Source organism: Procambarus clarkii, chromosome 49, assembly GCF_040958095.1.
Source record: "Procambarus clarkii isolate CNS0578487 chromosome 49, FALCON_Pclarkii_2.0, whole genome shotgun sequence".
Lineage (NCBI taxonomy): Eukaryota > Metazoa > Arthropoda > Malacostraca > Decapoda > Cambaridae > Procambarus > Procambarus clarkii.
The window spans coordinates 14,151,165-14,175,644 of record NC_091198.1 but is presented as its reverse complement, the minus strand read 5'-3'; the positions used below and the strand labels follow the sequence as shown (position 1 = coordinate 14,175,644).

The 24,480-nt window shown below is 44.4% G+C and overlaps 1 protein-coding gene across 1 annotated transcript; it reads left to right on the top strand.

The window, feature by feature from the left end:
• The first annotated feature begins 382 nt into the window (after positions 1-382).
• On the top strand, positions 383-16,069 carry LOC123763224 (protein TEX261). Its single transcript, XM_045750298.2, has 6 exons — positions 383-537; positions 3,116-3,195; positions 10,941-11,094; positions 11,686-11,753; positions 13,185-13,299; positions 15,465-16,069. Exons 1-6 carry the CDS (start codon positions 465-467, stop codon positions 15,581-15,583), a joined length of 609 nt encoding a protein of 202 aa, XP_045606254.1. The 5' UTR covers positions 383-464; the 3' UTR covers positions 15,584-16,069.
• The last annotated feature ends 8,411 nt before the right edge of the window (positions 16,070-24,480 follow it).

The window sequence follows — 24,480 nt, the reverse complement described above, 5'->3', positions numbered from 1 at the left end:
AAAAGGTGGCACGGGCATGAATAGCCCGTAAGTGGTGGCCCTTTTGAACCATTACCAGTATCAATAGATGATACTGGAAATCTGTGGTGGTGCGACTGCACCCTGCGTGACGGGAGATGTCTCCCGTGATGTCTAGGGTAGATACGGATGAGTTAAATAACAGATAGAGAAGTTTGCTGTGATGTCATCGCCATCTCAGCAGCCACCTGATTGGCTCTCTCGGCAACACGTCCGATTCCTTGTATTATTAACTTACGCTCAATGTTCATATAATCAAAAATAAGTTCAAGTTTCACTTACTTTATTTACTTAAAAATAAAACATATGGCAAGAATGAAATTTTAAATATCAAGATTCTGTATAAATAGTGTATTATCTAATTGTTGAGGTAAAATGACTAGAATGAAGTGAAGCACCCGAACAATGTGTTTATTTGGCATCTTGAGGTGAGGAGAGTTGCTGTCATGCCTGGACTCCTCTACCTCCTCTCCTGGCTCTCCACGCTCCTACAAATATGTCTAGGAACTCTAGCCCTCGGTCAGTAACAGCGTATAAGTCTATACCCACTCGGGACACATGGCTAGTCGATATCTTCACCTAGGCATGTAATAAATGTTGTGTTTATCCACACCGCTTTGAACGTTTTCATAGCTAGGGTCTCTGCTCAGAGCTCCATCTTCAGCTGAAGGTGATGTTGTAAGGTAACCCTAACCTGTGATGACCAAACCACACACCAGAAGATGAAGAAACGACGATGTTTCGCTCCGTCTTGGACTATTATTATACACGACTTGATAATGATTATCTTGAGGTTATCTTAAGATTCAAATTCAAATTCAAATGTTTATTCAGGTAAAGTACATACATACAAGAGGTGATACAAAAATTGATAGATTTATAGATAGAGCTAGTACATAGTGCCTAAAGCCACTATTACGCAAAGCGTAATGATTGATGAAAAAAAGATGATTTCAGGTCTTAGCGTCCCCGTGGCCCGGTCCTCGACCAGGCTTCCTGGTTGTTACACACCCCCCAGGAAGCAGCCCGTAGCATCTGTCTAACTCCCAGATACTTATTTACTGCTAGGTGAACAAGAGCATCTGGGTGAAAGAAATTGCCCATTTGTTTCCACCTCCACTGGGGATCGAACCCTGAACTTTAGGACTATGAATCTCGAGTGCTGTCCACTCAGCCGTCAGGCCCCACGTGGTCCAGGACGGACCGAAACGTGGTCGTTTCTTCATCTGGTGTGTAGTTTGGTCATCATTGGTCAGCATTATTGGGACTCATCTTCTAACCCTAACCTGTCTTTAAGTAAGACAAGTCCCAAAAATGTAGACATAGATGGTTACCAGGAATGTGAGACCGGGTGAGGTGAGCTGCACTTGTAGTGTAGTGACTACCTGAGTGATCCTGGTCTGATTCTCTGCAGGTGGAGACATTTGGTCACATTTCCATTCACCCAATGCTTCATTCATCTAGCATAGGTATCTGGAAGCTAGTTAACTAATAAATAAATAAATAAATTTTTATTCGGGAAAAGTACATACGTAGTTGATTTACAAACATAATGTTGGATTTATAAATAGAGCTAGTACATACAATACCTAAAGCCATTAATACGCATAGCGTTTTGGGCAACTGTTGTGAGTTGCAACTTGGGAATGGCCAGTTGTTGACTAGGGAGACGATAAAGCTAACAAGCTGCCTGGCAACAGGAAACCATATTTAACAAAGACTTCATTAATCAGTCGGCAATCCCTGGACAGTAGAGTGACGGTCTCCCTTCTTGCAGATCGCCGTTCAATTCCTGACCGTCCAAGCTGTTGGGCACCATTCCTTCCCCCCCCCCCCATCTTATCCCTAATCCTCGTGCTCTTCCCTTCCAAGTGCTATTAAGTCGTAATAGCTTGGTGCTTTTCCCTGATAATTCTCTTCCCTTCATCCAGTCAGTAATCCAAGTCATTGATGTAATGGTCATTGGCAGCATTCTTTCTTCTGTTGGAGTTACATTTGCAGCACATGTGATTCAAGACGTGAGAGAAAGATGTAGTACCCAGTGTAATATAGAGGCTACCACACTTGTTATGGCAGAACCTCTGCATGATTATAAGGTGTACAGAATTAACAGAGGCTCACCTTGCATCTGTAGTATTGTGATGTAGAGGTAGAAGCTAGCCTAGGTTTTGGAGGTAGATTAAATATGTAGTGAAGGCTTGGAGTGTTTGTGATGTACTCCCAACAGGTATTATTAGCCCCGAGTCAAATTGTGGATTCACAGGAGCTCCTCGGCACAATGTGGTTGTTCTCTCTTTCACGGAGGCGTGCTGTCCTGGGGATGGCACAGACAATCACCATCGGCTATAACCTGGAGAAGGGAAATACCGTACTCCTGTTGGCAGGCAATTTAAATTTGACTCCTCCATAATGTTGGAGGAGTCAAATTTGACTCCTCCATAGGTCATCCATGTCGTAGATATGTCGGATAGAAGCCTGTGGAATACTGGGTTCTTTGAATACTGTATCAACAAATTGTATAGCATTGTTTCACATACTATTCTGTTTGGTGTAACTGGAATTAAGATAAAACTATTATATACGTTTACAATGACTATGAGGAATAAAAAAGTTGGTGGGCATGTGAAATGCATGCCACCTGGTAGTACAGTAGTGAAGACAGGTGACTGGTAGTGCATATTTTGTCTTGGTGAAACGGTTGTTCTTGGATGTTGATGAGGTAATGCAACAGTGGGAAGGGAACTATCAGGAGAAAGTGCCAAGCCATTACAACTATATAACACTTGAAATGGATCAGGATAAGGAATTTGGGACGAAACAGGATGGATGGGGGAAAGGAATGGTGCTCAACTACTTGGACGGTCAGGGGATTGAACACAGACCTGCATGAAGCAAGACTGTCACTCTTCCGTTCAGCCCAAGTGGTTGCAACAGTGTGGAAGATCCTGTTCACTTGAGTTTATTGTATGAAAGTTTAAGATATATACACAGTGAGTAAGATGAAGTTCTGGGTTTCCCTTTATTTCTGCTGCCTTTCATGTATGGAAGGCTGATCTAGACTACAGTATAAGCTAATATTAGGCAATTTTCTTTCTAGCTGCAGCACTCTATTACCTAGCAGAGTTGGTCGAAGAGTATACCAGCACAGCAGCTAAGGTTCTCAGAATTTGGATATGGGTAAGTTTTACCCTACTGTAATTTTATTGTGAAAAACAAGTACCTATATGTATAAAAACATATTTAAGAATGAGCTGTAAATGCAAACTCAATAATGCTTTCAAAATTTTGTGTGCAGAGCCTCCTTTGGTTGCTCTTTTATATACAGCCATGAGTCCACTCAGGTCACTTTAACACTTTCCCTTCCCCACCGTATGGTCTCTAGACTTCCTCAGGAGCGCCGAGCATTGGCCATGAGTGCGTGGCCAGACTTAAATATGTATGCTCTCTTAAGTTTTCTCACCTCAATTTTTGTCTTACTGCATTAATTTTGGTATCTATTTGTTCCCAATAGAATTCCCTACAGGGATATATACATATGAAGTCCAAAAGCCAGAGGTGCCATCCGCACTAAACTCACAAATTGGCTGAGGGTTACCCGTGAGCGCTCAACACCACCAAAATGTGTGCACTCTTTGTGGGATTCTCACCTCAATTCTCGTCCTACATCATTTAATATGGTATCAATTTGTTCACAATAGAATTCCCTACAGGGAATATATGCATATAAAGTCCAAATTCCAAGCCAACCTCCCCCCCCATCTCCACAGCAAAGGTGAAAGTCAGTCACATCACACGACTTGCACTTATATTTGGTGTCCTTCCTTTTACCATTTCTGGAGCAACACGACACTTCAGCCCTTTCTGAATGCGAAATAGGGAATGGTTCAATTTGCTGATCAGACTGTTCTGGTTTATCAACAATATGAGGGTTTCACCTAGCAGTGGTGAAGTTTCTCAACAATACAAGCAGTTTCTCCTAGCAGTTGTCATGTGGAGGTGAAGATGGGAATAGTGGCCACCTCACACCTGATGGTCCGGGTGTAATAAATAACTGTATAAATTCCCAGAGGAGTGCTTGGTACTGGTACAGTCAAGTCTGGTGTTTCAGTAAAACTGTCTACAAATGGTGGAGTGTTGTCAGTTGACCAGGCTTCACCACAACATTCGCATTTCCTATATGCGGTGTGTCCACTGCGTACCTGTGGTGGTAGGGGGCTCAAAATCACCACTCCCCCTCACATTCAAGTTCATCCTCACCTGCTGTTTCAGTTTCAATAAACTCACTATCTTCATCACTCACTTTTGTCACTTTCATCTTCAAAATCAGAAAAATCACCAAATATAGACTGTATTTCCAGTTTACAGGGTTAGTTTCACAGCCCTGTATTTTTGGCGAATCTTTATGCCACATGGCCCCAACAGAAAATGGGTAGACATTGGCACAAACTTTAAAACACGTCCCAAAATGATTGGATAAAAAATGGAATTTTAACAAATATATTAAAATCGGACGTCATAGACATCCCTCCCGAACATCCGCAGAGTTAATTACGGACTGTCGTATACGTCCCTCCCAAATGAAAGTGTTAAGCAGGCAGGCTCTGGTTGAAGTCAAGTCCTACAGGAACAAGTAACTTTTCAATGGTCTTCTTTCATAGTCAAGGGAAAGTGAGATTGAGGAGAGTTGTTACCTCAATCCATCTACTGAAAGAAGAAACTCACAATAACACCAAAGAAAATATTAAACTATTAATTTTACCCAATGATTGATTGACCTTCAAACAATCATTGGGATCACAAAGATAGCCAATAATTGTTCTGTAAATACCAGTATATCATTAACCAGCTACAGTACTCACTATAGTGACCTCCACTAGATGTCACCACTAGTTAGTAGCACAGGGTCGGAGGAGGTGGCAGCCCACCAGTTTAGGTGCCGTTCAGAGAGGATCATTAAATTAAACTCTGTGCCTCCCTTTTTTTTTTTTTTTTTTTTTTTAGCTAAGTCCCTCTTTAGGGTCCTACCCAGCCAACTTGACACAATGGAGGACACGTTTATTTAAAATAACAAATTTAATTGCACTCCTACACATTCATTGGTGCATTCCCATTAAAATACCATTACAGGTGATTTTAGCATGTATCTTTAAATATGTACCAAAATTAAGAAGTTTCCAATAAATATATCTCAATCTGTACTGTATTCGAATTTTCAGTTATCCAAACATCGAGGTACCAAATAGTTTGGATAATTGAGGTCATACTGTATATTCATGATCCTCACATGTTCATCAGTTCTATAAATTATTCATAATATTACTGCCAATCTCTTATTAATTTTGGTCATCTATCCTTTTTCTCAAATTCAACTTAACATTTTCTTCATAATTACCAACTTATTTATTCAACTGGTCATATATTATTTGACGCTTTTGTTATCATTTATTCCTTACTGTTGATTGGAGCATTAGATTTTCCTGCCATATTTTTTATTTTGTCTTTTTTTTGTGGGGAACCCCTCCAGCTGCCTGGAGCTGTCGGACTGATATACGCTATACAGTGGTGCCTCTGTTAACGAATTTAATCCGTTCCGGCACCACGCTCATCATGTGAAACACTCGTCTTGCGAAACAACAACAACAACACTGTCGTCGGAGGCGTCTGAGAACCAGCGGGAATGCTAGGAATCACCATGTAGTTTGCTCGTTAATCGAGTGAAAGCTCGTCAATTGAGACAAATTTTTGGCAAGTGGCTTGCTCGTTTCTCGAAATGCTCGTAGATAGAGCCGCTCGTCACTCGGGGTTCCACTGTATTAGTCTGATGCATTAGTCAATTGGAGTTCGCCTACTGGGGACCATGAGCCAGTACCTGGCCCCCCTCAGAGAGACAAAGGGAGTAGTGTCCTATGGAGACCCTCGTGTATTTCAGAGAATTCCATGTCTGCCATCGACTGGGGTTATGCACCCAGAGAGGTAGGCATAACAAAACAGACCCCAATTGGTAAGAAAATTGCAATCAAAGACTGAATAGAGAGGCAGAACTCCCTCAGCCCAAAGAAATTAGCAAACAAGCAAACGTCATACACTGCCGCCGTGCTGCTTGTCCATGCAGCCCTCCCCTCCCCGGGAGGGGTGGGGGAGCCCCGGACCCCCCTCCCCCATGCTGGCTACTCACGCCTCATGAGGAAAAGCAGTGGTGCAAGAACTGTACCTCAGGGTATAGTCCTTGCACCTCTTCATTTCCTCATTCCCATATTAGATATAAACTTGAATACAAGTCACAGCTTTGTATCATCCTTTGCAGATGACACAAAAATCAGCATGAAATTACCTCAGCTGAAGACATTAAAACACTACAAGTAGATATTAATAAAGTTTTTGACCGAGCAGCAGAAAATAACATGATGTTTAACAGTGATAAATTCAAGATACTCAGGTACTGTAAAAATGAGAACCTTAAACATAATACAGGTTACAAAACACAATCAAATCTGCCCATAGGAAAACAACATGTATTTGCTGGTGACCAGTGTTCACCAGCAAATATTGCGTCAGCCAGAAAAATGACAAGATGTAATACGAGAACTTTCAAATCCAGGGATCCCATCAGAATGGTTGTACTCTTCAAATCACTTGTGCTGTCCCATCTTGAGTACTGCTCAGTACTCACTTCCACCTTCAGAGCAAGAGCGATTGCAGAAATAAAGGGAATATAGAGAACATATACGGCATACATAGACGCAATAAAGCACCTAAATTATTGGAATCGTCTCAAAGTTCTCCAAATATACTCACCAGAAAGGAGAAGAGAGATATCAAATAATATACAGGTGGAAAATACTGGAGGGCCAGGTCCCAAATCTACACAGTAAAATAACAACTTCTGGAGTTAACAATAATGGAGTTAACGATATGGAAGAAAATGCAGAATAGAACCAGTGAAGAGCAGGGGGTGCCATAAGCACAATCAGAGAACACTGTATAAACATCAGAGGTTCACGTTTGTTCAACCAGTGAGTATAAGAAATATTGCCGCAACAACCGTGGACATCAAGAGAAAACTAGATAGTTTTCTTCAAGGAGTGCCAGACTAACCGGGCTGTGGTGGATATGGGGACCTGTGGGCTGCTCCAAGCAACAGCCTGATGGACCAATCTCTCACATGTTAAGTCTGGCCTTGGGCCGGGCTTGGGCAGTAGAACAACTCCCAGAACCCCATCAAGTAGGTACCTCCAGTTTGAAGGCTGATGCGCTCTGGGGCGGGCATCGACTCTGGCCTCGGTTTCTTGGCAGTATTTTTTTTTTTTTGAGATATATACAAGAGTTGTTACATTCTTGTACAGCCACTAGTACGCGTAGCGTTTCGGGCAGGTCCCTGGAATACGATCCCCTGCCGCGAAGAATCGTTTTTTCATCCAAGTACACATTTTACTGTTGCGTTAAACAGAGGCTACAGTTAAGGAATTGCACCCAGTAAATCCTCCCCGGCCAGGATACGAACTCATGACATAGCGCTCGCAGAACACCAGGCGAGTGTCTTACCACTACACCACGGAGACTGTTTGTCTTAGTGGTGTATACTGCTGTTTGTGGTGCAGTAGCCAGGTGAAATTAGGGGCTGCATGAGCTTAGGGCTGCCTTCCCTAAGCTCCCTGTAAGTACTACCCTTGGGTTCTGGGGTTACCTTCCATTAGGCCTTCGGGATTCCACTTCCATAGGAGTTCTTGCTGCTCAGCATTTACCCCGCCCTTGGGTCCAGCTGGAGTTTTCGTGGCCTTTGTTAGGCCTTGTAGGAAGTGGTATTGTTCCTGATTGGGACGCAAGGAGCTGCGCAGTTTGCCTACCTATGCAGCAGCCGTGTTCCTGTTCCTTCTGGTGACATACTTTTGCGGGCTTCCCCCCCCCTCCTTGGGAAGGGGAAGGGGGAGCCCCAGACCCCCTGTGCCGGCAATCCACCGTGCAGTTCTTCGGCTGATGGGATACGGCTTGGTCGTTGTGGCTCCAGCTCCAGACTCTTGTTGTGTTGTCCTCTGTTTCAGTACTGCTCTTACAGTGTTGTGCGAGCTGGGAGTAATATTCACAGGAATTCGGGCTGCATGTGCTTAGTGTCACCTTTTCCGAGTACCCTGTAAGAACCACACTGGGGGGTTGGGGTTCCCTTCCACAAATCACCTTGGGTCTGCCTCTGTTGGTCTTTTGCTGCTTGCCGATTGACTGCCCTGAGTGTTTTGGGGGGTTTCCTCCCTGGTTTGCCTTGTGGTAAGTGGTAGTTTTTGCATTGGTAGGGGCACGGGGTACTGCGTAGCTAGTTTTTACCTATAACAGTAGCCGGCTCTGTTCCCTCTGGATACACTGTCCTCTTGCGAGGTTTTTCTTTTATTTTTGTTTTTGCCTGGTGGGGAGTCTGCCTTGGTGTTCATTCCCCTTTATACTAGGGTTGTTTGTGTTTGGTGGTACCCCCCTGCTAAGCCCTTGTGAGTGGACACATCCCGGAGGTTCAGCATTAGCAGTGTTGATTGGTAGCGTGAGTGCCGGTTAGCAGTACCCTGCTTGGGATTCCCCTTAACAGACCCAGTCTAGGGGCCCTGGGAAACCCAGCAGGGGCACTTGGGTTCAGTGGATGTGACCCCCTGAGTCTCCTCTCGCTTTTTGCGAGTTTGAGGGTTGCTCTGTTCCCTTGTCTCAGGGCGACACTCATTGTTTTTGCATCCGTCATGTTGTCTGTTGAGTTGGTGACACATTTGACCCGGAGTCCTGTGAGCTTTGTTGCTTGTTTGTGATTCGGTTCATCCAATCTGATTGACATTATTCGGCTGCAGACGTCTCGCACGCTGCAGGATAGGTTTAGGTTGTTACAGCGCACTAGGTTGGTTGCTTCCCCCCGGATACCCTGAGGCTGCCCCGTTTTATTTATGGGTTCGGCTCCTCTCCGGGTTTGGTTCAGTGTCCCTGTGGGTCCTTCGGTTCCGTTCTTCCGGAGGTTTTCGGCTTACCGCATCTCTCCGTCAGAGTTGTGGGTGGCCATTGCAGCTTATCTCCTGCGGGACCCGGAGTATGTCTCTATAACGGATCCGTCTTCCTTCAGGTTTGGGTCTTCGTCGCCATACTGGGTTCATTATGAGGTTCTGGAGTCGTCCTGGCTTGCGGACTACCCTATGTTTTCGCTGGATGCTTGGGATGCCTTTTGTCGTACCCGCACGCTTGAGTAGCGCGAGGTGTTGACTGTGGTCCAGGTTTACCTGGGGGGGGGGGACGACTTTGCTTCACCAAAGATCCCCGGTCTTTGGTGAAGTAGCTCCGGGAAGCCATAGGGGCTTTCCCTGAAAACCAGAGTTGAATGTAATGAAATGCCATTTTCTGGGAGAATCCCAGAGGCTCCGGGATTCGGAGCTTTGGAAAACCTTCCCTCCCTCTGGTTGGGGGGTTTCAAGTTTTTTGATATCCAGCCTCGGAACTGGAGGTGTGAATCGCCAGAGCGAGGGTCTGGGACTTCCCCTTCCCCCTCCTGGTGAGGGGGGAGCTGCGCAGACATGCGGTGCGGCTCATGTGACGTCATGCTTGTTTGCTCGTTTTTCCTTGGGGAAGTTCTGTCCATTTGTTTCGTTATTTTCGTTGGTTTTACCAGAATAGGGGTTTATTTTGAGGCGCTTACCTTTTTGGGTGCCTGTCCCAGTTGATGGCAGATATAGAATGCTCCAAAATCACATGTGCATTTCTATAGGCCATTGCTCCTCGTGCCTCTCTGAGGGGACCAGGCTCTGGCCGTTGTCCCCAGTAGGCCTAGAACTCCACCCACATCGACTGATGCCAAAAGTTAGGACTATCCCTATCAGCCTGGATAGCTCCGGAAAGCCTCCGGGACTCACCCAGAAAATGATGTTTCATTACATTCAACACTAGTTTTTTGCCCCCTCCTTTTGAATGACCACTCTGTCCCAGGTCTGGTTTCTGCTGGAGCCGGGCGCTTGGATGGTGTCCCTGGACCTCAAGAACGCATATTGGCATGTCCCGATTCATCCGGGGTTCAGGGACTGGTTCGGTTTTGTTTTGGGGCGCCAGAGTTACCGTTTTCGTTATCTCTCTTTTGGGTTGAACCTGGCACCTCGCATGTTCACACGCCTTACCCGAGTCATGGTGGTCTGTCTGCGTCTGTTAGGTGTTCGGGTGTTGGCTTACCTTGACAACTGGCTGGTTTGGGCTCCCAGTCGGTCCTTGCGTCTGCTCGCCAGGGATTTGATGCTTTCCCAGCTAGCCGGGTTTGGGTTCCTGGTGAACTGGCAGAAGCATATATCAGTCCGATAGCTCCTGGGAGCCAGAGTGGCTCCCAGGAGCCACTCCCAAGGAGCCATTACATTCAATGCTAGTTTTTTTCAACAAAAATATTGTTGCGAACCCATTAGGGTTATTCTTTACTAAGTATGGTATTTATTTACTGTAATTAAGCAAGCTCTCAACCTTTGTCAACTTATTTTCCTGGTATTTAACTTTTCACTGAGGTAAGAGATATTAAGCTAATACACTTATTATTCGTATGTAAGGTGATGAACCTCAGCCTAACACTTGATAGTCTGTCATGTATACTGCGTATTGGGTATGCTCGGGTAAAGAAGAATGACTGAAAATTATTACTATTTTAGAACTGTTTGTGTCAAGAATAAACAGAACTGTTTGTGTCAAGAATAAACAGAACTGTTTGTGTCAAGAATAAACAGAACTGTTTGTGTCAAGAATAAACAGAACTGTTTGTGTCAAGAATAAACAGAACTGTTTGTGTCAAGAATAAACAGAACTGTTTGTGTCAAGAATAAACAGAACTGTTTGTGTCAAGAATAAACAGAACTGTTTGTGTCAAGAATAAACAGTACCATGTTTCATATTGCTTATTTGACTAATTTGTTATATTTCATTGTGGTATTTTACAGGTAACAATTGGGTTGTACATTTTACTCTTCTTGTTTGAGAGTTTGCCAGCATCAGTGATCTTGTGCGGCCTCTTCTCGCAGCTGGTGCACCTCTCCATCCTCCGCACATTTCCCTTCTTCTTCTTAACCTCCTTGCCATTTATTCTTGGCATTGGTAAGTTTGTTTGCATTTCTTATTACTGTAATTTAATTCAAACAATTACAAAATTATTTTCATTATTCAAAATAGCCTAGGTCACCTATCTAAAATAATATATTTTACCATATGATTAAATATGCTGGTATCTAAACAAAATTCTAGTCTCATAACTGCCTGTGACTCTCCTTACCATTTTGTTGTAGCTAGGACATAATTTTTTCTGCGTCTTTATTTAGATGATGTGGACTATTTCCAAAAATTATTACAAATATGTTTGCAACATGGAATTGGGTGCAAATTTTGGTAGCTGTGCAGTCTTTTGAAAGACTGATCAATAGTAAAGAGGAAGACTGGAAAACAGAGTTTCTGTTTTAGATCTAAATGTTTGATACATTCTAGTGAATGTCTTAGCGTAAAAATGCTTGAAGACTTCTTTGTGTGACACATTCTGATTTTAATTTAGATGAAGATGAAATGTCAAAAATATTTTTTTTAGAACATGGTAATTTTGTTGTGCTTCCAAACTGCTGCATAAAAAATGTCATCATTTTTATTTTTAGTGTACAAAACATACATTATAATTACAGTACAGTTTTTTTCTTCCAGTTTTGTTCTTCGTCAATCACTTCCTGGCATTCTCGTTCTTTGCCACATATTACTATCCAGTATCCGAGGTAAGTGAAGTGCTGCATCTGTCAGTTTGTATTTTACTCATATTTTCACTACAATTTATTTAATAGGAAAAGAATACAAATTCAGGTTGAGAAGAGCAGTGTGTGTGCAGATGAATGACACTGTAGAAAAACATGTAGTTAGAAGTAGTCGTTATTCATGACGCTTTTGCCTGTAGAACCTCATCAAATGTCCTACCAACAAAGGTTATTGAATGGTATGGAGAGAAGACGAGGGCGGAGGAGTGGCTACGGAAGAGGGAGACCAGCAGGGAGTGTTGAAGAGTGTGGAGAGAGGACGAGGGTGGAGAAGTAGCTACGGGAGAGGGAGACCAGCAGGGAGTGTTGAAGAGTGTGGAGAGAGGACAAGGGTGGAGAAGTAGCTACGGGAGAGGGAGACCAGCAGGGAGTGTTGAAGAGTGTGGAGAGAGGACGAGGGTGGAGGAGTGGCTACGGGAGAGGGAGACCAGCAGGGAGTGTTGAAGAGTGTGGAGAGAGGAAGAGGGCGGAGGAGTGGCTACGGGAGAGGGAGACCAGCAGGGAGTGTTGAAGAGTGTGGAGAGAGGACGAGGGTGGAGGAGTGGCTACAAGAGAGGGAGACCAGCAGGGAGTGTTGAAGAGTGTGGAGAGAGGATGTGATCGTATTGGAGTGAACGATATGGAAGAAAATTTAGAGCCAGTGAAGAGCCGGGGTGTCATAGGCACAATCAGAGAACACTGTATAAACATCAGAGATCCACGAATGTTCAACATTCTCCCAGCGAGCATAAGAAATATTGCCCAAACAACTGTGGACATCTTCAAGAGAAAACTAGATAGTTTTCTTCAAGGAGTGCCAGACCAACTGGGCTGTGGTAGATATGTGGTCCAGTGGGCTTCTCCAAGCAACAGCCTGTTGGACCAAGCTCTCTCAAGTCATGCCTGGCCTCGGGTCGGGCTTGGGGAGTAGAACTCTCAGAACCTTCTCCAGGTATGCTCCAGGTAGATGATGGAACAGGGAAACTATGCCAGTACCATAATAGACCTTCGACGAAAGGCAGATATTTCATTCTTTGTTAAAAAATGTCCGAATCCCATTTCTTAAAGGTCGCAGGTATCTGTCACTAGCATCTCTTCTGGCTGTCTTTAATGAAACTTCACACGTGTCTATATTAATTAACCTCTGACCATACTCTAATTTCTGATGGGTTTTTCAATCAATCCATTATGTCTGCATTTACTAGATATACCATTGCTTGGCCCTGCAAACTAATATTTTCTTTGAATTTTTGGTTACAACAAATGTTAATTGTTACTTCATAGTGAAATGGTGCAGTTATCTGTACTTCTTCATAATGGGAATGTTGGAGATTTGTTCTTGGTAAAATAACATTATTTTGTGATAACATAAGACCAAATAATTATGCATGTGTAATGTTTGTACACTTATTTCAGGTGCTGGCATATTTCACCTTATATGTTTGGCTAGTCCCATTTGGCTTCTTCATCTCCCTCTCGGCAAATGAGAATGTGCTGCCAACACGAGCAGAGTCAAGACCCTTACTTTCAAGTAAGATTTGTGATCAAATGGTTATTTTTATAATTTAAAATTAGAGTACTGTACTCTACCATAGTCCATTCAAGTGGATAGATTCGTACCAGACACCTTTGGCTGCAATCGGAATTCCATTGCACCTGAAGTTTATTTTTAAAAAATTTAGGTTTATTTCACTCTTTATTTATTCCAAACTAGCAGTACCCGGCCACGTGTTGCTATGGCTCAGCAACCCTTGTGCATTGCTGAGCCATAGCAACCTTCCCTGTCCCCCAGTCCTCCCCACCATTCCCCCCTCACCCGTCTTCTCGGCCTCCCAACCATTCCCCACTCCACCATCCCCTCGTCCTCCCCACCATTTCCCACTCCTCCATCCCCAATTCCTTCCCACCATGCCCCTCTCCCCTGTCCCTTTGTCCTCTCCACCATTCTCCATTCCCTCGTCCCCACCATCCCAAACTCCCCGTCCCCTCGTCATCCTCATCATTCCCCACTCCCTCATCTGATGCCTTCCCAAATGGTCTGAGCTCATCAGAAAATTGGGAACATCAAGTGATCTGATGTTCTCATCACTGAAATATAAGAAAAACAGTTAAAAAATTAAATGAAAATATGAAAAAATAAAGAAATAAACTATACTCGCGAAATGAACGGTATGGTAAACAATACAGCTCAATTCCAACACAATGTCACAAAATAATTCAATAAAAAAATAAAATAAATAAAAATCTATGAAAATAAAATGCAATAGAAAATTATCAATGCAATCTGAAACATTGAAATGGAATTCGTGACATTTAGTATAGCGTGCACGTTGCTATTATGTGTAACAGATGGCACTGTTTTTGCCTGTTTCTACCTGTCACAGGGGTGGCATCTATATAGTAGGTATATAAAAAGATGCACCTATTCGAATGCAACGTTGCGTCAAAATTTCAAAGCAATCGGCGAAGAACTTTCGGAGATTACAGCGTGTGTTGTTCTTACGTTCAACAGATGTCACTGTTTCTTTTTTTTTTCTTTTCTTAATGTTTTTTCCTGTCACAGGTGAGGCATCATGTATATAGTAAATATATAAAAAGACACGCCTATTCAAATGCAACGTTGTATCAAAATTTCAAAGCAATCGGTAAAGAGGTTTCGAAGATTTCCCTCACATGAAAAACACAGTTTTTCAGAAAAAGCATGTTTTTTTACTGTCACAGACGTGACATCTATATAGTATGCATATAAAAACCTGCTCGGATGCGAATGAAATGTTGTGTGAAAATTTCAAAGCAATCAGTGAAGAAATTTCAGAGATTAGCAGTCATGCACAAACGAACATTTCCATTTTTATTTCTATAGATGATAGATGATGAAACATGAATAAATAACAAATTGTGCAAGTGATTTTACTACATAATTTTTAAACATTTTGTTAATATTTTTTGGCACCGAACGCAAGCCTAGAAAATGTATGGAATTTCTCCACTGGATTATTTTTTTTTCACACAATACTGAATGATGATTGTACTACTAGAACTGACTTTTCTGGCAGAGCCCCATAGTGTCTTCCTGTGGCTATCTTGCTGAGATTGCTACAATCTACCAGTTACATCAGTTGCATGAGTTTATTTGGCTTACTGGGAACCAGAACCAAAACCTGCCCCCCCCTCCCTCACATGAGGTGCAGGGGGGAGGGGCAAATGACATTCCTCCATTTCATCAGGAAAGCATCCAGAAAGTCAGTGAAGCTTTTACAGACAACTGCTAGGTTTACAAGACTTAAAGCCCACTAAACTGCCAAATAACTCGCCAAATAATGTAAAATAAACAAGAGAAAACACAAAACTCACTAGAGCCTGTTAACACCGAATGCTGCCACCTGGCGGCCCAGAGCTCTGTCTAGCGTCAGCTGTAAGATCAGCTCATCTGCCGGTGCATAACCTAGAGCAACGCTGTAGTACTCCATTGTCACATCATTTTGCAGGAAGTCCCAGAGCTTCTAACTTTTTGGTCATTGTATCCGACCTTTCGATGCATTCATTTCCATTCGGATGATGCCCACAAAAGTGTGGAAATGGGTAATTACAATGAATAAGATGTTGCAAATAATTTGATTATTAATAAAATACTTTACACTCAAGCTTTGCAGTTAAGAACATATTATTAACAAACATTATGGCTTTGCGTTCCAGATGATGATGATTTTGTTACTGGATACTTCAACAAAAAAGGCAAGAGATATGGACTTCTCTCATTCTTTAACTACCTTAAAGAAGAGTTCTTTCCGCAGCGCGGGAAGAAGTCATTTTAACGGGCAGGGGAATCCCTCCAAACAAAAATAACCACCTGTATAGTTATCTTTATACAGTATAATGTATATAAAAAAGCTGAAATTGTGTAGATGTGTAAGGCATGGATGTTGTTTTTACTATTAACTAATTTCATGATTATAAATATGCTCCAGGTACATATGATAAACTAATTCAGAATTTTTCAGTAATAGCTTTTGTACTAAATAAATATAAATTGTAAAATCCCCAAAATTCAGTATGAAAAACACATCCAGAACCATATTAGGGTAAATGTATGTCTTCTGTTTGACCAATGTTATTATAAACACATTTGTGATATGTAAACCATAAACCAGAATATACTGTCACCTGTTATATATGTTATTTATATATAGTAAGCCATTGTTGAAGACAGGTGTGAATAAACTGGTTTATGCATTTGATGCTCATTTCCACATGTGTTGCACATTTTGTAACGACTAAGTAAATATAATTGAGCACAAAAACATTTTCTTAGAATTCACCCTGAATTTGGTTAACCATTTTCTGGTTTTAGCCAGAAGCGTACAATCTATGCTGATTTATCCTTGTACACTACTTGATTATTCTGTGTTATTAGAACTTGAAGTGCATGTGTTGACTGGTTTTCCATCTAATAGTATGTAGAGAATGTGTGTGTACTCGCCTAGTTGTGTTTGCAGGGGTTGAGCTCTGGCTCTTTTGTCTCGCCTCTCAACAGTCAATCTTTTGGTGTACAGATTCCTGAGCTTCTCGAGCTCTATCATATCTACATTTGAAACTATGTATGGAGTCAGCCTTCACCACATCACTGCCTAATGCATTCCATTTACTAGCTACTCTGACTGAAAAAGTTATTTCTAATGTCTCTGTGGCTCATTTGGGTACTCAGTTTCCACCTATGTCCCCTTATGTGTGTACCACCCATATTAATTAAATAATCCATCCTTGTCTACCCTGTCAATTTCCCTGAGAATTTTGTATGTGGTGATAATGTCTCCCCGAGCTCTTCTGTCTTCCAGCGACGTGAGGTGCATTTCACACAGCCTTTCCTCATAACTCGTGTCTCTTAGTTCTGGGACTTGCCTAGTGCCATACCTCTGAACTTTTTCCAGTTTCATCTTGTGCTTGACAAGGTACGGGCTCCATGCTGGGGCCCGCATACTCCAGGATTGGCCTTACATACTTGGTACACAAGGTTCTAAAAGATTCCTTACACAGCTTTCTGAAGGCAGTTCTAATGTTAGCCAGCCTCGCAAATGCTGATGTTATTCTTTTGATGTGGGCTTCAGGAGACAGGTTTGGTGTGATATCAACTCCTAGATCTTTATCTCTGTCTGTTTCGTGAAGGACTTCATCTCCTCTGCTACAGGAAAAAATTAAAATATAAAAGCAGAAACCACGTACAAAACACAGTCAAATCACAACAGAACGAAAAAGCAATGTAAAGGATTTGGGTGTACTCATGTCGGAAGGTGTTACCTTTAAAGGACACAATAAAGTAGCCGTCACAACTGCAAGAAAAATGACAAGTTGGATAACAAGAACTTTTCAAACTAGAGATCCTGTATCAATGATGATACTTTTCAAGATGCTAGTGCTCTCTAGAGTGGAATACTGTTGCTCAATAACAGTCCCTTTCGAAGCTGAAGAAATTTCTGACCTGTAGAGCGTGCAGAGATCTTTTACTGCTAGAATCCATTCAGTAAAACATCTAAACTATTGGGACCGACTGAAAGCCTAAATCTGTATTCTCTTGAATGCAGGCAGGAGAGAGACATAATAATTCACTCATGGAAAATAGTAGAGGGGCTGGTTCAAAACCTGCACACAGAAATAACACCACATAAGACCAGGAGGCATGGCAGGATGTGCAGAATACCCCAGTTGAAAAGCAGAAGTGCAATAGGTACTCTGAGAGAGAACTATCAACATCAGAAGCCTGAGACTGTTCAACATGCTTCCACTACACATAAGGGGCATAACTGGCTGACCGCTCAGTGTTTAAGAAAGAACTTGACAAGCACCTCCAAAGGATACCTGATCAGCCAGGCTGTGACTCATACATCGGGCTGCGAGCAGCCGCATCCAACAGCCGGGTTGACCAGTCCAGCAACCAGGCGGCCTGGTCGATGACCGGGCTGAGGGGCGGGACACTAGGCCCCGAAAACACCTCAAGGTAACTCATTCAGCATCCTGTGTCTGGCCTATTTTCTCCACCTACTTTCATTACCTTACATTTATTTGGGTTGAACTTTAGTAGCCATATGTTGGACCATTCTGTCAGCTTGTCTGGGTCATATTTTAGCCTCATACTGTCTTCCTCTGTCTTAATCCTCATAATCTTTGCATCATCAGCAAATATTGAGAAGAACAAGTCTATTCCCTCTGAGAGATCATTTACATATATCAGAAACAGTAGGTCCAAGGACTGATTCCTGTGGGACCCCACTGGTGATGCCTCTCCACTCCAAGACCTCACCCCTCACAGTGACTCTGTCTTCTATTATTTAGGTACTCCCTTATCCAGTGGAGTACCTTCCCTTTCACTCTTGCCTGCATCTCCAGTTTGTGCACTAGTCTCTTATGTGGTACTGTGTCAAAGGCTTTCCTGGCAATCCAAGAATATGTAGTCTGCCCAGCCCTCTTTCTTGCCTGATTTTTGTTGCCTGATCATACAAGTCGGTTAATCCTGTGAGGCATGATTTGCCATCTCTGAACCCATGCTGATGTTGTGTTACAAAGCTCGTTCGCTCCAGATGTTACACTAGCTTTTTTCGCACAATCTTCTCCATCATCATGCATGGTATGCAAGTTAGGGACACCGGCCCGTAGTTCAGTACCTCCTGTCTATCATCCTTCTTGAATATCGGGACTACATTAGCTGTCTTTCAAATTTTTGGCATTTTACCTGTTACCAGTGATTTGTTATACACCATGGAGAGTGGCAGGCACAGAGCTTCTGCTCCTTCCTTCAGTATCCATGGCGAGATTTCATCCGACCTATAGCTTTGTCACATCCAACTCTATCAGATGCTTCCTCACCCCCCCCCCCTCCACTGGTAATCACAAACTCCTCTAGTGATATTTGGTTAGATATTCCCTCTCTTATCTCTGGGACTTTCCCTTGCTCTACTGTTTAGACCTGAAATTTCCTATTTAGTTCCTCGCACACTTCCTTGTCGTTTGTAGTGAATTTGTCTTCCCGTATCCTCAGTTTCATTACCTGTTCCTTCACTGTTGTTTTTTTCCTGATGGTGCTGTGCAGCAATTTAGGTTGAGTCTTTGCCTTGCTTGCTATGTCATTTTCATATTGTCTTTCAGTTTCTCTTCTCACCCTGATGTATTCATTCCTGATGCTCTGGTATCTTTCTCTGCACTCTAGTGTCCCGTTATTTGTATAGTTTCTCCATACCCTTGTACTTAGTTGATTTCCTAGCTTACATCTCTGATTAAACCATGGGTTTCTCATCTGCATTTCATTTTTTCCTTTTTGGACTGAAATGAACTTGTCTGCTGCCTCTACACTTCTGCATGATGTAGTCCATCTTGTCTTGGGCCGTCTTTCCTTTGAGCTCTGTTACCCATGTTATGACTTTTCTTATCTCCTCATAGTTTCCCTTCAAGAATGCCAGCATTTTGTTTTCTGGTCCCTTCCTTGAGCACATTAACCTTACTTCGACCAGATACTCAAACATCAGTACACTGTGATCGCTCGTTCCCATGGAGGCTTTGAAACAGATTTCCCTTATGTCGGAGTCATTCAGAGGGAAGATTAGGTCGAGTCTCACTGGTTCATCATTGCCTCTCATTCTTGTGGGTCCCCTGAAATGCTGACTTAAAAAGTTTCTTGTTGCTACTTCCAACAGTTTAGCTCTCCATATTTCCTCACCTCCATGTGGTTCCTTGTTTTCCCAGTCTATCCTGTATTTGAAGTCCCCCATGATGAGTAGATAGGATCTATTTCTACAGGCAGCAATAGCTGCTCTCTCTAATTATAGTGTTAACTGCCATGTTGTTTCTGTCATACTCTTGCCTGGGTCTACTGTCGTTTGGTGAAGGGTTATATATCACTGCCACTACTACTCTTGGTCCTCCTATCGTCATGGTGCCTGTTATGTCGTCTCTGAACATCGTTACACCTAATAAGCTTGTGTGTGTGTGCGTGTCAGTGCTTGAAGCAGGTGTGTTTGTATATCTTAAGGCCCTAGGGCCCTCACAACAGTGCTTGAAGCTTTTTCAGTGGGACCACAAGTGCTCTGTAGGTTACAGGAACTTTGCCTGCATGTGGCAGGCTGCTGCATTCTCCATTATTCACCCGTTTGCCATAATTGGAACTATGTGGTGTGTGTCTTGCTTTGCCTGAAGGGAATCCTGAAGGGGATCTTGCATCATCAAAAAGGAGTAGGGGCCAGATTCACGAAAGCACGTACGCAAGCACTTACGAAGATGTACATCTTTCCTCAATCTTTGACGGCTTTGTTTAGATTTATTAAACAGTTTACAAGTATGAAAACTTCCCAATCAACTGTTGCTATTGTTATAAACAGCCTCCTGGTGCTTCGGAACTCATTAACTGTTTATTAATTGGAAACAAAGCTGCCAAAGATCGAGAAAAGATGTACAGGTTTGTAAGTGCTTGCGTAAGTGCTTTCGTGAATCTGGCCCCAGGACATTTCATTATTTTTTCATGAGTTAAGTGTGTCCAATACACACCTAACCAAAGCCATTTCCCATCGCCTATTACAGTGGCTATAAATATAAATATTTATTCAAGGATAAAGACCCTTAAGCTTGTGGCTAGCTAGACCCAAATTTTTCCCAGTAATTGTTGGGTATGTGCTCATCATAGGTGGGATGAAATTGGCTTAAAAAAAAAAAAAATTGTGCCTACAGACATTACCATGAAAATCTCACAATGCCATATAACTTGACTCTGAATTATTATTATCATTATAATTTATTATTTATTTTTTCTATATTAGAAAGTGTGTGCATTGATCATGCAAAAAAATACAAGAATCTAATAACACTTTCCCTTTAGATTTCCCCCACAAAACTGATGATATGGATTCGCCCCCCCCCCCCCCTCCTCAGACTTTATGGAGCGAGTAGATGAAGCGACTGTGTGAAGTATTCTTACAGTGTTGTGCAGTGACGGTGTAGGAGAGATGGAATGGGGGGTGAGGGAGCGGAAGAAGTGGAAAAAGATGAAGGGAGAAAAGACATACAGGAACACTGCTGGGTATAATGAATATAGTCAACATGCTGTTGCCTGTATAATGAATGATGTCTACAGATTATTGCCTGTATGATGAATAAAGTCTACAGGGTATTGCCTATATAATATATTCTGCACCATATTGCCTACAAAATTAATATAGTCTACAGGCTGTTGTCTGTATAATGATTATAATCTATAGAGTATTGACCATAATGAATACAGTATATAGAGTTGCCTGTATAATGAGGACAATCACAGGGGTAGTAGTAGTAGGCATCCATCAGTCTCGGGAGACTATGAGGTTTCACTCTGGTTGTCGGTCTGGAGTGACCTCTCCAGGGCACAAAGCCCGAGTAGGTTGATACAGGGAAGAAGCTGTCACCAATACAGCAGGTCCCCCTTCTCTACATTGCCAAAAGTTTCCAGTGGAAAGGCAAACGCCAATGCGATTGGTTCCAACGCTGTTGCAGGAACTGCCAGAACGAGGTTGAAGGCAACAACTAACTGCTCTAGGGTCTGGCTCCAGCTCTGGAGGTTTCCTTGAGGTTGGTAAAAGAAGGCACAGGGACTCCAGACCCGGAGACCTTGTGGTTGGGGCTGGAGAAGAACCACCCCAGCAAATGCAGGAACGACCCTAGTCTCCTGAAACAGAGATTGGGCCGCACGAGCGTAGCTCTCATCCTGTAACTACACTTAGGTAATTACGAGCCTCAGGAGGGGGACGTCTGAGCCCCACACCTACGGGTTCCAGACAGAGATCATCACAGCCTCCTTTCACCTAAGGTTGGCTTCCTTCCTTCCTCCCCCTCCCCATCCGGCTCGTTGGCGTCGTGAGGGGGCTTGGTGGACGGCTGCCGGAGTGTGATGCTCCGTGGGGCAGTCCTCTGTCCTTTTCTGGCCTTGCACTCCTGCTGCTGTCTTCTCTAATTGTGCCGGATCGCTTTTCTTTTTCATTATGTTTCGTTTTTCTCCCCCTCTTCTCCTCTCTGCTTGTCGTTTCCTGCCGACCTTTTGCTTGTTTTGGATTATTTATTTGGACTTCTTCTATTTTGACTTCCGGGTGCTTGAGGAGGCATACTCTTGCACCCGTAGAACTGTAGTACCCAACGTCTCGAGCGAGGGAAACCTTTTATTGTCAATCCCCCTTTTGTTGCTGAACCCGATCTCGACGGACTGACAGTTCTTAAGGTGGCGTTTGTGGGGCGTATACTCACGACGCACCCCTAGGGGGCCCCGGCATGATCGGCGATAGCTTCCTGTTGGGTGTCCTGCCTCTAATTGTGGCTCCATGGTGGGTATGGGGGCACATTCGTGGATGAATTTTTCTCTTCGTTTCTATGTCGTTGATTGTTTCCGTTGTACCCTCTCAGGCTCGTGGGGTGGGCGACCAAGCCCCCGAGTCGGCCTGTATTGGAAGACCAGGCTCTGTAGCTCCCGCTGCGTTGGGCCCCGACCTTGCTCCTCCTTTGACCGTCCTGACTTCTTCCCCCAGCTCCCCTCCCTCCTCTGTGGTTGGGTCGAGCCTCCTGCCTCTGGTGGTGACCACTTCGTCCCCTGGTGCGGCTAAGTCTCTCGTTGTGACTACTGCGCCTTTTGACCCCTCTCTCTCTAGGGGTTCTCAACGCCGTTCGCGCCCCAGCCGCACTCGCTCGATTCCTTCCCGTACTGATGCGTATCAGGCCTTGTTTGGTCCTGCTTCATGGGCCAAATACTTTGATCTCCTCCCTCTTGATTCTGCGCCTCCTGACGATTTCTCCCTACATCGGCATCTTGTAGATTCCGTGGATGCGTCTGTTACTTTTAACCCCACTCGTCTCGGTACACGTGTCGTTGCTGCTCCTTCTCAGGATGCAGCTTCCCGCTTGGCTGCCTTATATTGCCTTGGCGAGATCCCTGTTCGGGTCTCCAAGAACGTTCAGCTGAATGCCAGTGTTGGCACTATTCTCCTCCCACCCCATGTTGCAACCGGTGTTCGGAATCTGCAGGATTGCCACGATGATATTCAGCATATCCTTGATGCCCAAGGCCATTCTGTCCTCCAGGTCGAATCGCTTACTCGTCCCCCTCGTGGTCGTCGCCGTCAACCCCTTCGCGTTGTGAAGATCACCTTTGATGGTAGGACCCATCCATCCTCGGTCATTCTTGCTGGTGCTAGGTGCTCTGTCCAGGAGTATATTCCTTCTCCTCGACTTGTAACAAGTGCTGGAGGTTTGGGCATGGTGCCCTCCGCTGCTCTGGGACTGTCTCTCTCTGTCCTTTGTGTGGGGGTGAAGGTCACTCTAAGTCGGAGTGCACTTCTCTCCAAGCTCGCTGCCTCAACTGCGGTGAGACCCATCCTACCTTCTCCCGTGCCTGTGTCCATTACAAGCTTGAGGCAGCCGTCCTCAACTTGAAGCACCGGGAGCGTTTATCTTTTCCTGAGGCGAGGCGCCAGGTTCGCCGGCTCCCGCCTTATACTAACATCTCTTATGCTCGCGTCCCCCTCCCCGCTCAGCTCGTTGTCGCCGTGTGGGGGCTTAGTGGGCGGCTGCCGGAGTGTGATGCTCCTTGGGACAGTCCTCTGTCCTTTTCTAGCCTTGTGCTCCTGCTGCCGTCCTCTCCAATTCTGCTGGGCATCTTTTCCTTTTCCTTCTGTTTCGTTTTTCTCCCCCCTCTTCTCCTATCTGCTTGCCGTTTCCTACCGACCTTTTGCTCGTTCTGGTTCTTCCCTTGGACTTCTTCTATTTTGACGCCCGGGTGCTTGAGGAGGCATACTCATGCACCCGTAGAACTGCAGTACCCGACGTCGAGAGCGAGGGGAACCTTTTATTGTCAATCCCCACTTCGTCACTGAACCCGATCTCGACGGACTGTCGGTTTCTTAAGGTGGCGTTTGTGGGGCGTATACTCGCGACGCACCCCTAGGAGGCCCCGACAAGATCGGCGATAGCTTCTTGTTGGGTGTCCTGCCTCTAATTGTGGCTCCATGGTGGGTGTGGGGGCACATTCGTGAGTGAATTCTTTCTTTCGTCAAGATGATTACCCCTGCTTCGGCTTCTTCTGGTTTACCTTCTCAGGCTCGTGGGGTGGGCGACCAAGCCCCCGAGTCGGTCCGTATTGGAAGACCGGGCTCTGTAGCCTCCGCTGCATTGGGCCCCGACCTTGCTCCTCCTTTGGCCTCTCTGACTCCTTCCTCTGGCTCCCCTCCCTCCTCTGTGGTTGGGTCGAGCCCCAAGCCCCCAGTGGTGACTACCTCGTCCCCTGGCGCGGCTCCTTCTCTAGTTGTAACTACTGCGCCTTTTAACCCCTCTCTCTCTGGGGGTTCTCACCGCCGTCCTCATCACGGCCGCCCTCGCTCGATTCCTTCCAGTTCTGCTACCTATCAAGCCTTGTTTGGTCCCGCTTCGTGGGCCAAATATTTTGATCTCCTCCCTCTTGATTCTGCGCCTCCTGACGATTTCTCCCTCCATCGACATCTCATTGATTCCGTGGATGCCTCCATTACTTTCAACCCCACTCGTCTCGGTACACGTGTCGTTGCTGCTCCTTCTCAGGATGCTGCTTCCCGCTTGGCTGCCTTATCCTGCCTTGGCGAGACCCCCGTTCGGGTCTCGAAGAACGTTCAGTCGAATGCCAGTGTTGGCACTATTTTGCTCCCGCCCCATGTTCGGGACCTGCGCGACTGCCACGACGATA